We start from the raw sequence: 18,284 nt of genomic DNA on the forward strand, positions 1-18,284 counted from the left end.
TCCCCCCTAACCCAGAGGGGGCAATCCACCTTTTTCCGACTGAGAACCATGGCCTCGGATTTGGAGGTGCTGATTCTCATCCCCGCCGCTTCGCACTTGGCTGCAAACCTCTCCAGTGCACGCTGTAAGTCTTGATTCGATGAAGCCAACAGGACCACATCGTCCGCAAAAAGCAGAGACGAGATCCTGCGGCCACCAAAACAGACACCCTCCGTTCCCTGGCTGCGCCTAGAAATTCTGTCCATGAAGATAATGAACAGAATCGGTGACAAAGGGCAGCCCTGGCGGAGTCCAACATGCACCGGGAATAGGTCTGACTTAACTGCCGGCAATGCGAACCAAGCTCCTGCTCCGGTCATACAGGGAACGAACAGCCCGTAGGAACGAGCCCCGAACCCCATAATCCCGAAGTACCCCCCATAGGATGCCACAAGGGACACGGTCGAATGCCTTCTCCAGGTCCACAAAACACATATGGACTGGTTGGGCAAACTCCCACGAACCCTCCAGCACCCTAGTGAGGGTATAGAGCTAGTCCAGTGTTCCACGGCCAGGGCGAAAACCGCATTGCTCCTCCTGAATCCGAGGTTCGACTATCGGTCGGATTCTCCTTTCCAGTACCCTGGCATAGACTTTCCCAGGGAGGCTAAGGAGTGTGATCCCCGTGTAGTTGGAACACAATCTCCGGTCCCCCTTCTTAAAAAGAGGGACCACCACCCCGGTCTGCCAGTCCAGAGGCACCGTTCCCGAACTCCACGCGATGCTGCAGAGGCGTGTCAGCCAAGACAGCCCCACAACATCGAGAGACTTGAGAAACTCGGGGCGGATCTCATCCACCCCCGGAGCCTTGCCACCGAGGAGTTTTTTGACTACCTCAGCAACTTCAGCCAGGGTAATGGACGAGTCTCCCTCCGAGTCCCCTGCCTCAGCTTCCTCTACGGAAGGCGTGTCGGAGGGATTGAGGAGATCCTCAAAGTACTCCTTCCACCGCCCGAGGACATCCTCAGTTGAGGTCAGCAGCACACCACTTCCACTGTAAACAGTGTTCGTGGAACACTGCTTCCCCCCTCCGAGTCGCCGGACGGTTTGCCAGAATCTCTTTGAGGCCGACCGAAAGTCTTCCTCCATGGCCTCACCGAACTCCTTCCAGGCCCGAGTTTTTGCCGCGGCGACTGCCAGAGCTGTGTTCCGTCTGGCCCGCCGGTACCCGTCAGCTGCTTCAGGAGTCCTATGAGCCAGCCAGGCCCGATAGAACTCCTTCTTCAGCTTGACGGCATCCCTTACCTCCAGTGTCCACCACCGTGTTCGGGGATTGCCGCCGCGCCAGGCACCGGAGACTTTATGGCCACAGCTCCGAACCGCCGCCCCGACAATGGAAGTGTGGAATATAGTCCATTCGGACTCAATGTCCCCAGTCTCCCTCGGGACCTGGTTGAAGCTCTGTCGGAGGTGAGAGTTGAAGACCTCTCTGACAGGGGCCTCCGCCAAACGTTCCCAACAGACCCTCACTATGCGTTTGGGCCTGCCAGGTCTGTCCAGCTTTTTCCCCCGCCATCAAATTCAACTCACCACCAGGTGGTGATCAGTTGACAGCTCAGCCCCTCTCTTCACCCTAGTGTCCAAGACATATGGCCGAAGATCAGAAGAAACGACTACAAAGTCGATCATCGACCTCCGACCTAGGGTGTCCTGGTGCCAAGCGCACTGATGGACACCCTTATGCATGAACATGGTGTTCGTTATGGATAAACCGCGACTAGCACAGAAATCCAATAACAACTCACTGCTTGGGTTCAGATCAGGGAGGCCGTTCCTCCCAATCACGCCCCTCCAGGTGTCACTGTTGCTGCCCACATGGGCGTTAAAGTCCCCCAGTAGAACGACACAGTCCCCAGTGGGAGCGCTTTCCAGCACGCCCCCCAGAGACTCTAAAAAGGCCGGGTACTCTACACTGCCGCTAGGCGCATAAGCACAAACGACAGTGAGAGACCGTTCCCTGACCCAAAGGCGTAGGGAGACGACCCTCTCATTCACCGGGGTAGACTCCAACACATGGCGGCTGAACTGGGGGGCTATTAATAAGCCCACACCCGCCCGCCGCCTCTCAGCCTGGGCAACGCCAGAATAGTGGAGAGTCCACCCTTGGTCGAAAAGAGTGGTTCCAGAACCCAAGCTGTGAGTGGAAGTGAGCCCGACTATATCTAGACGGTATCTCTCAACCTCCTGCAGTAGCTTAGGCTCCTTCCCCGCCAGTGAGGTGACATTCCAAGTACCAAAAGCCAGAGTTGGCGTCCGAGGTTTGGGTCGACCGGGCACTCGGCCCCGACCACCGCCCAAATCACAACGCACCGGCCCCTTATGTCCTCTCCGGCAGGTGGTGAGCCCACCGAAGAGCGGCTCCACGTCTTGGCTTCGGGCTAAGCCTGGCCAGGCCCCGTGGGCATAGACCTGGCCACCAGTCGCTCGCATGCGAGCCCCCCCCCCCAGGCCTGGCTCCAAGGTGGGGCCCCGGTGACCCCATACCGGGCGGGGTGAACGAGATCCTTGATTTAATAGTCATAAGGGGATTTTGAACTGCGCTTTGTCTCGTCTGTCACCCAGGACCTGTTTGCCTTGGGAGACCCTACCAGGGGCACATAGCCCCAGGCATCATAGCTCCTGAGATCATTCAGGCACTCAAACCCCTCCACCTCGGTAAGGTGGCGGTTTGCGGAGGGGATTACTACATTAACCATATTAATTACTGACGCTTTAAGGAAGCCAGCTGGCCATGGAAGGAACAAAAAAAAAAAACTCCCAACCAAAAGGCAAGGAATAATAAATCTCTGGGGGTTCAAGTTTCAGTGGTTGCCTTCCCCCCCTTTCCTGGGCATTCTACAAATAAAAAAAGACTTTTAAGTGAACTTAAACAGTTATTTCTAACATTGTCACTAGATGCCAATAAGCTGATGTCCCAGTTTGCGAAGGCAGGTCTTTTCACCATGGTATCAAGTTATCAGCTTCCGCCAACGCAGAGTGCTGGTATCACAGACAGCCTCCTCAGATCTGATCATGAGACAAAAAAGCTCAACAAGAAAGAAAGGGCTAGTAACTGACAACATAACCAGACTGGGGAGTTTTATACTGAAAAAACGACAGAGGCCTAGTACAAAGGATGAATCAACAAGCTCTGTGTTTGTTTTTTTCTGTCAGGGTCACTTAAGCTCCACTGAGACACTTTGGATTCTGCATACCCTTCCGCTCATATCAATAGCAGAAGTCCCACCTCCAGCACTATAAAATAACTGGCCCACCAAACAGGAGATAGAGCATTGTTTGAGAAAACATGATGGTGCTCCCAGCTGCCTGGCTGCTACCAGCCACCTGGTTGTTGGCTCATCAGGTACAAGCAGAGGGCCTGCTGTGCAGGCTGCTATCCAGGTTTGAGCTCCCACAATTGCAGAAGGATGGCGATATCAACATTGGAGGGATCTTCTCCTTCCACGATAGCTGGGTGGAGACTGAGTCCACTTTTGCTACCAAGCCATATCCACCACAGTGCAGAAGGTGAGACCGGCACTTACAGAAGGGGAACATAACACTTGTATAAAATTTACATACATTACATTTATTTATTTACATCTGTTTATTTAGAAGAGACTTTTCTCCAAAGTGACTTCCACTGAACTCTGTGTAGTGTTATCAGCCCACACACCTTATAAGTATCATTTATAAAATTGTTTTATTCCCTATTGATGACCAACCATTTGATTTGCAGAGAAGCAAATATTGTAGTTACACTAATTTAAGTAGTCCATAATGATGTCTTAGTCACTTTCCTCTTCAGTATAGTTTTTAAAATCAAATTCCTCTGAATTACAGGGTGACTCATTTAGTAATTCACAATATGATTAAATTACTTTTATTGTTTGCATTATACTGATGAAAAAGGTTTTTCTGACCTTGGGAGAACATTTTTGTTGTTCTTAGGATTTGTGTAAGTTCTGCATTTCAATTTTAAAAGTTTACAAATTACTGGCACGCATAGTATACCTTTCATAAATGGACTTGTTTAATTGATTATCATTTTAACATTTCTGTGTAAACATATTTTTGTGTTAAATTTCTTCTTACAATAATTTCTTATATTTTGAAAAAATTGCAGAAGCCATTCAGTGGAAATGTGCAATATGAATTCAGGCAGTGTGACTCTATTTCATAAATGTTAAGTTATTCCATCCGGTTATAAATATTGCAATAATGAAAAGCCATAGGTCGATACTTAGATGATACCTGTAAAATTTCTTCTGTAACTTTCTTTCTTCCAGTTTAAGCCTCAGAGAATTTCAGAATGCTCAAACTATGGTTTTTGCAATTGAAGAAATCAACAACAACACAGAACTTCTGCCTGGCATCTCCTTGGGTTATCAGATTTATGATTCCTGCAGTTCTATTGCATTGGCGTTAAGATCAGCAATGTCTTTGATTAATGGGTTTCAAGAGGCCATTTCCGACACTCAGTGTTCTGAACCAAAAACAATCCAAGCCATAATAGCAGAAACATCTTCAACACCAACAATGGCAATTGCAGCATCAATTGGACCTTTGCGCATACCAGTGGTAAGATTATCACTCGTACAACCATGTGTAATTCATGCATTTCCTGTAGTGTGTTCTTTACATATTGTTGTATTGTTGGGAAGAGAACATTTGTCTATATTCAACTGGTTTGTTTCCTCTCTCTCACTGTAGATCAGTCACTTTGCCTCTTGTGCATGTCTGAGCAATAAAAATAAGTACCCCACCTTCTTCAGGACTATTCCAAGTGACTACTACCAGAGCAGAGCACTGGCCCAGCTGGTTAAACACTTTGGATGGACCTGGGTTGGCACTATATGCAGTGACAATGACTATGGTAACAATGGGATGGCTACCTTTGTAAAAGCTGCTACTAACAAGGGGGTCTGTGTAGAGTATTCAGAAGCCTTCCACAGAAAAGATCCTCAGGAAAAAATATTCAGAACAGTTGAAATAATTAAAAAGTCCACTTCGGAGGTTATTGTGGCCTTTGTTTCCTACTTAGACATGGAGGTTTTGCTGGAGGAGCTGTCCAGGCAGAATGTCACTGGATTGCAGTGGATCGGTAGTGAATCGTGGATTTCTGACTCAAACATTGCCACTAGCAAGTGGCAGCACATTCTGACAGGGTCCATGGGCTTTGCAATCCCTAAAGCTAACATCACAGGTCTGCGGGAGTTTCTACTCAGGGTACGCCCATCTCTCAACAAGTCAATTAACAATGAACTATGGGAAACTATATTTGGATGTAAGGTACCCACAGCAGAGAGCAGTAAAAATGCAGGAAATCTGTGTACTGGCTCAGAGCGTTTGGAAGATGAATACAACCAATACACAGATGTCTCTGAACTGCAAATTGCAAATAATGTCTATAAAGCAGTGTATGCTGTGGCACATGCCCTGAACAACTTGGTGGCCTGTACACAGGGAACTCATACTGATCAGGTGTGTTCAAGCAATGCAAAACACATGAAGCCTTGGCAGGTAAGCAGAGGTCTGAGGAAGAACTCATTCCTTTATGTCACAGAAAAGCTAAAAACTGGGCAATTACAGAAAATTTTGTTTTTATTTCAAATAATCCTCTGTGATTGCTGACTTTCTCCAGCTTCTTCATTCTCTAAAGAGAGTTCAGTTTTCAACTATGGTGGGTGAGCGTGTTTTTTTTGATGAAAACGGTGACCCAGGAGCAAAGTACGATTTGCTGAACTGGCAAAGCAAAGCTGGGAAGACCGAGTTTGTGGCCATTGGCCACTATGATGCCTCTTTACCCCCTGACCTTCAGCTCTCACTGAAAAACATGAGTATTATTTGGAGGCAGAACCAGTACCAGGTACGAGATTCATTTTGACATGTCTGTGTGAAAAGGATACAGTTTGGTTGTGTGTGGATCTGTGCTGCTGAGCACAAACACTGCATTTTCAAGGTGCCTCTGTCAGTGTGCAGCCAGAGCTGTCCTCTGGGCACTCGTAAAGCTGTGCAGAAAGGAAGGCCAGTTTGCTGTTTTGACTGCATACCATGTCCCGAAGGGAAGATAAGCAACACAACTGGTAATGTAAGCTTTGCAACTATACTTGCTGGTGCACCAGGATAAACAGACGCTCTCATAATTATATTTTTTTCACATTTTCTACTGTATATTATTAAGCAGCAGGGGGTGCAGTGGTGCAGCGGGTTGGACCGGGTCCTGCTCTCCGGTGGGTCTGGGGTTTGAGTCCCGTTTGGGGTACCTTGCGACAGACTGGCGTCCTGTCCTGGGTGTGTCCCCTCCCCCTCCGGCCTTATGCCCTGTGTTACCGGGTAGGCTCCGGTTCCCCGCGACCCCGTATGGGACAAGCGGTTCAGAAAATGTGTGTGTGTGTGTGTGTGTGTGTGTGTGTGTGTGTGTGTGTGTGTATTATTAAGCAGCATCTAAAGTACATTATATTTTGGGTAAGAACTAAGAAGAAGGTCTAACTAAAAAACGATCAAGATTTCTAAAATAAATTTACACACACATCATCTGAAACTGCTCGTCCCATACGGGGTCGCGGGGAGCCGGAGCCTAACCGGGCAACACAGGGCGCAAGGCTGGAGGGGGAGGGGACACACCCAGGACGGACGCCAGTCCGTCGCAAGGCACCCCAAGCCCAGACCCACCGGAGGAGCAGGACCCGGTCCAAACCACTGCGCAACAACACCCCCCAAAAGCAAAACCTATCCCTTCAATATTAACAAAAATGACTGTGAAAATGTAAATAGCTTTTTTACTTGCATTCCTATAGCAAGATTTGTAGTATATTGCATATGCCTGGCTTATACTGTAACTTCCGCTTGATATTAAAGGTTAGCAAGACATGAAAAAATCATGAATAAGGTGCAGACGGTATGCCACCTCACTGCTCCATGTAACTGTGAGCTGTACTTATGCCTTACACTTTACTTTTACACTTTACTACAGGAACCAGATCACCACTAACCTAATTGGACAGTGTTAAATGAAAATATATGGACAAATTTTGTGTACTTTAAACGTTTAAACTACAGCTTAAAAACTGAACACATGTCCCTTCCATTTCCACACAGATTCGAATGACTGCCTCACCTGTCCGGAGGAATTCTGGTCAAATGAACTGAGAAACAAGTGCATCTTAAAAATGATGGAATTCCTATCCTTTGATGAAATTATGGGGATATTCTTAGTGATATTTTCATTGCTTGGTAATTTTTTAACTGTTAGTGTTGCTGTAATATTTTTCATCCACAAGGACACTCCAGTTGTGAGGGCCAACAACTCAGAGCTGAGCTTCCTGCTGCTCTTCTCGCTCACCCTCTGTTTCCTTTGCTCTCTCACTTTCATCGGCCGGCCCTCTCAGTGGTCCTGCATGCTGCGTCACACAGTGTTCGGGGTCACCTTTGTCCTCTGCATCTCTTGTGTTCTGGGCAAAACGATAGTGGTGTTGATGGCCTTCAGGGCTACACTGCCAGGCAGCAATGTCATGAAATGGTTTGGACCTCCACAGCAGAGACTCAGTGTTCTTGCATTCACTCTCATTCAGGTCCTCATTTGTGTGCTCTGGTTAACATTATCCCCTCCTTTCCCCAACAAGAATATGAAGTACTACAAAGACAAGGTCATTCTCGAGTGTGACGTGGGCTCAGCCGTGGGCTTCTGGGCTGTGTTGGGCTACATTGGTCTCCTCTCTCTCATGTGCTTTGTACTGGCTTTCCTGGCCAGGAAGCTGCCCGACAACTTCAACGAAGCCAAATTCATCACATTCAGCATGCTCATATTCTGTGCGGTGTGGATCACCTTTATCCCGGCCTATGTCAGCTCACCGGGTAAGCTGGCTGTAGCTGTTGAGATCTTTGCCATTCTAGCTTCTAGTTTTGGTTTACTCTTTTGCATTTTTGTCCCAAAATGTTATGTTATTTTGATAACTCCAGAAAAGAATACAAAAAAAACATCTGATGGGGAAAATGCCCTCAAAATCACTTTAATATTCCTCTCTTAATTTATATTTTCAGTTTATGGCAACACTTTTATGTTTAGGACATGTCTGATACAATAGTACCAAAAGATATCTCAATATGTCCTCAGTTCCTCACTGAAGACTGTCAGCCTCATAATTCTGATCAACTCGAGGCCACATGTCAACATTGAAAACTGTTTTTCTGTCTTTTCAAAAGGAAGAAAAAGATGCTTACATTATGTTTTTTTAATACCACTTGTGTTACTTAATCCCCAATGTAATACATACCTGATCCTATGTATTATATACCCGAGATGCGTAGATATGTTTTCCCTTATGTGCAAAACAGATTGCCCAATAAAGGCCTTAAACGTCTATTAATCAGTATAATTTTGTACTCCACCTCACAGAAACATTTAACCTTCAAAAAAATCTCATGACTTACTGTAAAATTATAGAAATAAACATTATGCGCTCTTTTACAAAACAGCAAAAAACAAGACTGAAAAATGGTCTAGGGGTGGGAGGTTTTTCATAATAACACCGGAAGACGCATGAACAAATCCGAGTCCTTGTTTTTGGCTCTCCTGCAGTATTTCAATGAAGCCCATAGTCTTTTCTTAGTCTCCAGTGACTGGTGATTCAGTGCAGTGAGGGTCAGAATCTGCAAAGATCGAGCTCTGCACAGCTGAGTGGTATAAAAGGGCCAGAGCATAAGAGCCGGTCACGGTGAAAGGCAAAAGAAAGCACGATGCTGCTGCTGCTGCTGCTCGGGCTTCTCACACTTGGACTGTCTGTGTGCATGGAAGAGCTCAAGTGTACATCGCTGGCCAGAGCAGCCCAGCCGGAGCTGGCCAAGAGTGGGGATCTTCTTATTGGAGGAGTTTTCACCTTATATTCTGACTATGCAGGCAAAGTGTACACCTTTCAAAACTTTCCAGAGGACCATAAATGTAAAAAGTAAGTTTTAGACCCTACATGTTTTAAAATAATTATTTTTTTACAAATTTACGAAAAAGTGCAATTGTTATTTTCTATAATTTTGAAACAATTAAGTTTCTCTAAATAAGTATTACTAGGTTAATAACATTAAATATTTTTTTCAATATCAGAACAGAACATCAGAACGAGCTTTATTGCCAAGTATGTACACACATACAAGGAATTTGTTTTGGTGACAGGAACTTCTACAGCACAGACAGAATGACAGTGACAAGACAGATGAGAAGATAGAGTGTGTGAATAAGGGATAAAAAATATGTAAAAATATGAAGTACCCAATATACAAAAATAGTCACTAGATACAAATGCAAGGGAGTGTGAGTAAGAGATACAATGTGATAAATAGTTATAAATATAGATATAAATAGCGTTGTGTATTGCACTGGTTTACTCTCTGGGGGGGATTTAGCTGTTCATGAGGTAGATGGCCTGAGGAAAGAAACTTTTCTTGTGCCTGGCTGTCCTGGTGCTCAGTGCTCTGTAGCACCGGCCAGATGGCAAACCAGCATATCGAAAATACATTGAAAGAGCACCAGATTTGCAGAAATATTTAAATTACTTTGACTGTTTATGATTTCCTGAAACATTGTAAATAACATTTTACATTATGTTGCCTATATGTTCATGAAGTCTGTGGTAACCTTTGTTCTAGCCATACAACTGATATGTATCAGTATTACTACGTGAGACAATGCAACATATTTTACAGTTTAAATTTCAGAGAATTCCAATTTGCAGAGACAATGATCTTTGCAGCTGAAGAAATTAATAAAAACCCTGGAATTCTCCCAAACCACACCATTGGATACATAATCTACAATGCGTGTGGCTACACCAACATACTCAAATCTGCAACTGCACTAGTGACTGGACCAGAGGAAATAGACAACAGCAATAACTGCACCAAAACCAAAAGGGTCCAAGCCATAATAGGGCATTCAGGATCAACTCCTACTATCGGACTTGCGAGGATGTTGGGAAAATTCCAAATACCAGTGGTGAGCACATCTATTCAATTTTCTAATATGAACATACTGCCTAAAATTTCAGTCTTATCTTCAGTTCACAGCATAAACAGAAATATGCCTCTATACAAGAAAAAAGTCAACAGAACAAGTACTTGACACAGATCTGTAAGACCACAAAAAGTCCAAGTGTCATCCTCTGACTATGCAAAATGTTGTATGTGTACTACAGATCAGCCACTTTGCCACGTGTGCATGTCTGAGTGACAGAAAAGAGTTTCCCACCTTCTTCAGGACCATTCCCAGTGACTACTACCAGAGCAGAGCACTGGCCCAGCTGGTTAAACACTTTGGGTGGACCTGGGTTGGCGCTGTCAGCAGTGACAATGACTATGGAATTAGCGGCATGGCTACATTCCTGCAGGTAGCTCAACAAGAGGGTGTGTGTGTAGAATATTACGAGGCCTTTGACAGTACAGGTCCATACCACATGCTTCTCAGGGTTGTCCACGTCATAAAGCATTCCACCTCCAAAGTCATTGTGGCCTTCATGACACACCGGGAGGTCAAAATGCTGGTGGAAGAGCTGCAAAGGCAAAAAATCACAGGCCTGCAGTGGATTGGCAGCGATGCATGGATCACAGACAACTCCATCACTGCCAGCGGGGCCCACAAGGCTCTCGTCGGGGCCATTGGATTTGTTGTCAGCAAGACACAGATCGAGGGCCTGCAGAACTTCCTACAGCAGCTCCATCCATCCCACTTTCCTCAGAGCTCATTCATCGGGGAATTCTGGGAAACGGTGTTCAACTGCACTTTGTCCCCACAGAGCTTGAGCACCTCAGTGAGACCATGTAGCGGATTTGAGCATTTGGAAAGCGTGCAGAACGAGTTCACAGATGTGTCAGAGCTGCGATTCACCTACAATGTGTACAAAGCAGTGTATGCTGTGGCCCACGCGCTCCACAACCTCTACACCTTTGGACATAGCAGTGGCCTTGCCACCAACAGCACACCGCAGCCGTGGCAGGTTAGACCGAGGGAATTCTGGGTCTTTCACAGAACTGGCTGAAGACACTACTGAAGAAATTCAATCTGAGATCAACTCAAACACTAGCATAAAGAACATGAAAATATACCACAGCAGCAGCTGAGGAACCCGTCCTGTGTAGAACAATGTCCACAAACAAAACTTGATCACCACAGTTCCTGTCTGTCTTTTCTCTGCACAGGTATTACACTCCCTGCAAACAGTGAATTTCACCCTGAAAACAGGAGAGAAGGTGTTTTTTGACAGCAATGGGGATTCTCCAGCCAGATATGATTTAATCAATCTACAAAATGTGAAAGGAAGCACCTTAAAGGTGGCCACAATCGGTTACTACGACGCATCATTACCCAAGGGTCAGCAGTTCATCATGAGTGATGTCAACATCGTGTGGCGAGGAGGAAGCAGGGAGGTAGCCCTTTCAGTTTTTAATATGTACTGTATACATTCCTGTCTATAGAAGTGTCTGAGTATTACACTAGCAAATGTTAACACGACACTTTGATAGCAGAACATGTATCCTGTATAGTGTGTATGCTGATGTATACGCTGGGTGTCCTGTCCGTGTGAATCCCTGCAGGTGCCCAAGTCAATGTGCAGTGAGAGCTGTCCCCCAGGCACTCGTAAGGCTGTGCAGAAAGGAAAGCCTGTCTGCTGCTTCGACTGTGTGCCCTGTGCTGAGGGGGAGATCAGTAATGCCACAGGTGAATGAACACATATTAATTAAAACCTGCATTAAAAAAAAAAAGCCTTATTCTGCTTGTTTGACATTATACAACTTAAGTAAAATATAATGCACAACTCAGTGCTATTGCCAGAAATTTCAAAAACATTTCAACAGAATTCTGAAGCAGAAGGAGCACACTATACACCCAATTGTATCCCCTACTCCTGAAAATTATTCTGCAGGTTTTTTTCATTTCGGCTCTACAGCTTCATTGTATAGTAATGCAGAGCTACACCCGAGACTTCAATGACACCTCTTTAGTAACTCATTCACTTTCATTAACCTCTTTGCTTAGCCAGGCTGTCTGTGGTCAGGAGTCTGTCCTGGAAGCAAAGGCTGCTGGGCAAATCAGGATACAGCCTTAATGGATTCCTACTTCATCACATAGTAGCCACAGACTCACATTCATTTACACATTCACACATTGCGAATGTGTAAATTTAGAATCCATCAATAGCTCATCTCTGTGCTAAAGTACTGAAATTCATTATCACTATGCACTAAGTAATTAAAAGGCCAATTACTACCTGTGAGAAGCACTAACACTTTTCTTTGCGTGTCTTTTGGAGGACAGATTTACTAGACTGCGTGAAGTGCCAGTCTGAATACTGGTCCAATGAGAAGAGGGATGCCTGCATTTTAAAAGAAACTGAATTCTTGTCCTATGGAGACCTGATGGGCCTGTTGCTCGCTCTACTTTCATTAACTGGAGCTTGTCTTACCATGGCAGTAGTGCTCATATTTTACTGTTATAGAAGTACACCAATAGTCAGAGCCAACAACACAGAGCTGAGCTTCCTGCTGCTCTTCTCGCTCACCCTCTGTTTCCTTTGCTCTCTCACTTTCATCGGCCGGCCCTCTCAGTGGTCCTGCATGCTGCGTCACACAGCGTTCGGGGTCACCTTTGTCCTCTGCATCTCTTGTGTTCTGGGCAAAACGATAGTGGTGTTGATGGCCTTCAGGGCTACACTGCCAGGCAGCAATGTCATGAAATGGTTTGGACCTCCACAGCAGAGACTCAGTGTTCTTGCATTCACTCTCATTCAGGTCCTCATTTGTGTGCTCTGGTTAACACTATCCCCTCCTTTCCCCAACAAGAATATGAAGTACTACAAAGACAAGGTCATTCTCGAGTGTGACGTGGGCTCAGCCGTGGGCTTCTGGGCTGTGTTGGGCTACATTGGCCTCCTCTCTCTCATGTGCTTTGTACTGGCTTTCCTGGCCAGGAAGCTGCCCGACAACTTCAACGAAGCCAAATTCATCACATTCAGCATGCTCATATTCTGTGCGGTGTGGATCACCTTTATCCCGGCCTATGTCAGCTCACCGGGCAAGTTCACTGTAGCTGTTGAGATCTTTGCCATTTTAGCTTCAAGTTTTGGTTTGTTATTCTGTAATTTCATACCAAAATGTTACATCATATTATTTACACCAGAAAAGAACACCAAGAAGCACTTAATGGGAAAAATCCCCAATTATAATAAATAATTATACACTGGTAAATCCATTCCAATATAGTGAGAATGTATTCCATTCTTACAGAAGCATTAATGAACCAGATGAATATTAGTTTATTTTAAGCTTTATAGTGTTTCACCTGTTTTTACAGCATGGAAAAAACATTATGAAGGAGACAGGATTCTGAGACCTCTGTAGGAAAGTAGCCCGAAGCTGCTGTGTACTGTGTGGTAGGAGAGAAGCACTCATCCCCCTCTAGTGGAGGTAATGTGCTTTGCAAAATACACTGTTTATAGCACAGACACGATGAGACACAATTACTGTCTTTTCATTTTTATTACCATAGTCTGTTCATGTAATATCGATAGTTTTCTTAATAAAGTTAAAATACATTTACTTAATTAGAAGATGCTTTTCTTTAAAGCAACTTCCAACAAACTATGTAGTGTCATCAGCCCACACACCTTATCCACCAAGGTGACTTAAATTGCTGGATACACTACTGACAATGGGTCACTCATCCCTACATCAGTGGAATACACACTGTCTGACTCTGTCATTCATACAGTATGGGGGTATCTGAACAGCATGTCTTTTGATTGTGGGAGGAAACCCACACAGACTCAGGGAGAACATGCAAACTTCAAATCGACTCAGCAGGGATCAAACCCACATCTTCTCACACCACCGAGGCACTGTGAGACAGTAGTGCTACTTATTGTGCCACCCTATTAGGTTTTTTACTAGAGCAATTTAAGGTTAGTACCTTGCTCAAGGTTACTGCAGCAGTGGATGAGATGTGAACCTGTAACCGTCTAACATAAGAGTAACAACTTGAACAACTACTCTGTCAGCTTCTCCAATGTGGCAAATTCAATCACAAAACCAAGCTACCTCTGTATTCATATTCATTTTCAAATGAATTAACTCAGCTAAATTATAAAGTAAACTGGAGGTTTGGATTATTTCACTTTACCATATGTATAAAGTAAAAGTAAGCCTACCACACACACGCGCGGGGTTGCGGAGCCTACCCGGCAACACAGGGTATAAGGCCAGAGAGGGAAGGGGACACACGCAGAACGGGACGCCAATCCGCCACAAGGCACCCCAAGCAGGACTCGAACCCCAGCCCTACCGGAAAGCAGGACTGTCGTCCAACCCACTGCGCCACCACACCCCCTACTACATCTACTAATCAAATAAATATTTACAAAATTAAAGCAGGACTTGTCTCCTTAGATATTTTGAATATTACTTTTCAGAGCTTGTGCTTGCAGGGAATGATTAGCTAATGATACAGTAAAAAAAAAGTACAAATTCTAACGAAGAAAATTCCTCAGACAGAAGATTAAGCAACAAAGTGTAATTTCAGAGCCTATATTGAAAACTGGGCTTTAAATGGACTGATTTTGTTAGTAACGAATAAAATAAAATGCCTTCCTTTGTGTTTATACTTGGTTGAGGTGTCATCATCACAAAGTGCCAAATCGGCTTCTCTACTCCTGTAACTCCAAAGCACATTGTTCAGTTCTGCCACCTACACCCCCTGCTCTTGATCGCGCATCTCCTGTGCATCATTAACCAGGTGCCGTGTACCTTGCCAGCATGAGGCTGCCTCTGCACCAAATATATGGCAAGGCCCTTGCAAGGCCACCAGTATAAACTACAGTACTAGACTGTTAAACAACTGATAGGACTTCCACCACTGTCACCCCCTGCTGACATTAAGTTACATCTGATTTCTTAAATGTGGCTAACATCTGCTGAAAGGAGAACAGTATGGTCTGTTAACGGGCGCTTAGGCCATTTACTTACTCCAGAAATATAAACTTAAAATGTCAATGCATAATTTAATTTTGGATGACTTGCTACACATATTTCAGAATCAGAACGAGCGTTATTGCCAAGTATGTTCACACATGCAAGGAATTTGTCTTGATGACAGAAGTTTCCACAGCACAGACAGAATGACAGTGACAAGACACAGATGAGAAGATAGAATATGTGAATAAAGGATAAAAAATACATTAAAAAAATATAAAGTACACAATATACAAAATAGTCACTAGACATTATATGTATGTACAGATATGTTCTATACAAATGCAAGGGAATGTGAGTAAGAGATATGATGTGATAAATAGATATAATTATAAATATAAACAGTGTTGTGTATTGCACTGGTTTACTCTCTAGGGGGGATTTGGCCTGAGGAAAGAAACTTTTCTTGTGTCTGGCTGCCACGCCCACACCTCCGGGCCAACACGGAACACCTGTGACCCAACGCAGACCGCAGCATAAAAGGCTGCGTCGGACAACTAGCTGATGCGGAACCTTGATCTGCCTCCTCGTTAGCGACCTTCTCCAGCCATTTCCTGTTCCCGAACGCCTTCCCCGAACCCGTCCCTTGTTCCCCCGATCTACTGCCTCCTTCGGATCATCGACCTCTTGCCTGTACACTGACCTCGCCTTTTGGATCCTCCCTGCTGTTACGACGTTCGCACCTCGAAGACCCTTTGCCCGTCCTCTGACCTCCTCTCTTGGATTTCCCCGAAGACACCACGATTACCGCTCTGCACTTGGGTCCGCCGCTTCCCTCAGACGCGACCATGACACTGGCTGTCCTGGTGTTCAGTACTCTGTAGCGCCGGCCAGATGGGGGGTGGGTGCCGATGATTCTTCCAGCTGTCTGAACTATCTGCTGTAGTCTTCTGCTGTCTGATTTCGTAGCTGAGCCGAACCAGACAGTTGTAGAAGTGCAGAGGACAGACTCGATGACTGCAGAGTAGAATTGCATCAGTAGCTCCTGTGGTAGGTTGAACTTCCTCAGCTGGCAAAGGAAGTACAACCTCTGCTGGGCCTTCTTCACAATGAACTCTATGTGGAACTCCCACTTCAGGTCCTGTGAGATGGTGGTGCCCAGGAACCTGAATGACTCCACTGTTGCCACAGTGCTGTTCATGACGGTGAGTGGGATAATGCTGGGGTGTTTCTTCTAAAGTCCACAATCATCTCCACCGTTTTGAGCGTGTTCAGCTCCAGGTTGTTGTGACTGCACCAGACAGCCAGCTCTTGGACCTCCTGCCTGTAAGCAGACTCGTCACCATCCCGGATGAGGCCAATGAGTGTGGTGTCGTCTGCAAACTTCAGGAGCTTGATGGAGGGGTCTTTAGCGGTGCAGTCGTAGGTGTACAGGGAGAAGAGCAGTGGGGAGAGCACACATCCCTGGGGGGTGCCAGTACTGATCGTGCGAGTATTGGATGAAAATTTTCCCAACCTCACTAGCTGCTGCCTGTCTGTCAGGAAGTTGGTGATCCACCGACAGATGGAGGAGGGCATAGAGAGTTGGGTTAATTTGGACAGGTGGAGGTGTGGGATGATGGTGTTGAAGGCCGAGCTGAAGTCCATGAACAGGATCCTCACATAAGTCCCTGGTTTGTCCAGATGTTGCAGGATGTAGTGCAGTCCCATGTTGACTGCATCATCCACAGACCTGTTTGCTCGATAAGCAAACTGCAGCGGGTCCAGCAAGGGTCCAGTGATGTCCTTCAGGTAGGCCAACACCAGTCTTTCAAATGCCTTCATGACCACAGACGTTAAGGCGACAGGTCTGTAGTCATTCAGTCCTGTGATTTTGGGTTTCTTCGGGATGGGGATGATGGTGGAGCGTTTGAAGCAGGAAGGAACTTCGCACATCTCCAGTGATCTGTTGAAGATCTTTGTGAAGATAGGGGCCAGGTGGTCAGCACAGGTTTTTAGGCAGGCCGGTGAGACACCGTCTGGGTCTGGTGCTTTCCTTGTCTTCTGTTTGCGGAAGACCCGACACACCTCCTCTTCACAGATCAAAGGTGCAAGAGGGGGGAAGGTGGGGGTTACTGGAGGTGTTAATTGATGCATGGGGAGGGGGTGTGAGACAGGGTTTTTCAAACCTGAAATAAAACTCATTCAAATCGTCGGCCAGTTGTTGAGTTGACACGGAACTGGGGGATGGTGTCTTGTAATTGGTGATGTCTTTCAGGCCTTTCCACACTGATGCAGGATCGTTGGCTGAAAACTGTTTCTTCAGCTTTTCAGAGTAGTTCCTCTTAGCCATTCTGATCTCCTTTGCCAGTGTGTTTTTGGCCTGTTTATACAAGACTCCGTCCCCGTTCTTGAAGGCATCTTCTTTGGCCTGACGAAGCTGTCTGAGTTTTGCAGTGAACCACGGTTTGTCATTGTTGTATGTTAAACGAGTCCTGGTAGGGATGCACCTATCCTCACAGAAACTAATATATGATGTTACAGAGTCTGTGATCTCATCTAGACTGGTAGCAGCAGCCTCAAAAACACTCCAATCGGTGCACTCGAAGCAGGCTTGTAAGTCCTGCTCTGCTTCCCCAGTCCGTCTTTTAACAGTTCTTATTACAGGTTTAGCTGATTTCAGTTTCTGCCTGTAGGTCGGTATAAGATGAACGAGACAGTGATCAGAGAGCCCCAAAGCTGCTCGTGGGACAGAGTGATATGCATCCTTTATTGTGGTGTAACAGTGGTCCAGTATATTACTGTCTCTGGTAGGACATGTAATGTACTGTCTGTATTTTGGCAGTTCACGGGAGAGATTTGCTTTATTAAAGTCCCCAAGAACGATTATAACAGAGTCTGGGTGTTGCTGCTCTGTGTCTGTGATCTGGTCGCCCAGCTGTTGCAGCGCTGCGTTCACGCACGCTTGCGGTGGAATGTAAACACTTACGAGGATGAACGAGGAAAACTCCCGCGGCGAGTAGAAAGGCTTACAGCTGATGAAGAGCGCTTCTAGGTCGGGACAGCACATCCTCTTCAACGCTGTTACATCTGTACACCACCTTTCGTTGATGTATAGGTCCCACCGCCATGTGATTTCCCCACTGATTCCATGTCGCGATCCGCTCTGAACAGCTGGAAGCCCGGCAGATGTAGCGTGCTGTCCGGGATGGCTTCATTCAGCCAGGTTTCCGTGAAACACAGAGCAGCAGAGTTTAAGAAGTCCTTGTTTTTTTGGGATAGGAGGAGAAGGTCGTCCATTTTGTTGGGTAGGGAGCGGAGATTCGCCAGGTGGA

General features: G+C 45.8%; 1 protein-coding gene and 1 pseudogene across 1 annotated transcript; both read left to right on the top strand.

Annotated features, from left to right (window-relative positions):
- The first annotated feature begins 3,373 nt into the window (after positions 1-3,373).
- Positions 3,374-8,034, top strand: LOC114911650 (extracellular calcium-sensing receptor-like; annotated as a pseudogene).
- Positions 8,035-8,769: 735 nt separating this feature from the next.
- Positions 8,770-13,236, top strand: LOC108932252 (extracellular calcium-sensing receptor-like). The gene is made up of 6 exons (XM_029255564.1): positions 8,770-8,966; positions 9,718-10,006; positions 10,206-11,003; positions 11,206-11,433; positions 11,602-11,725; positions 12,323-13,236. The coding sequence occupies exons 1-6, from the start codon at positions 8,809-8,811 to the stop codon at positions 13,234-13,236; spliced, it is 2,511 nt and encodes an 836-aa protein (XP_029111397.1). The 5' UTR covers positions 8,770-8,808.
- The last annotated feature ends 5,048 nt before the right edge of the window (positions 13,237-18,284 follow it).

This window comes from Scleropages formosus, chromosome 10 (assembly GCF_900964775.1).
Source record: "Scleropages formosus chromosome 10, fSclFor1.1, whole genome shotgun sequence".
In the NCBI taxonomy this organism is placed as follows: Eukaryota; Metazoa; Chordata; class Actinopteri; order Osteoglossiformes; family Osteoglossidae; genus Scleropages; species Scleropages formosus.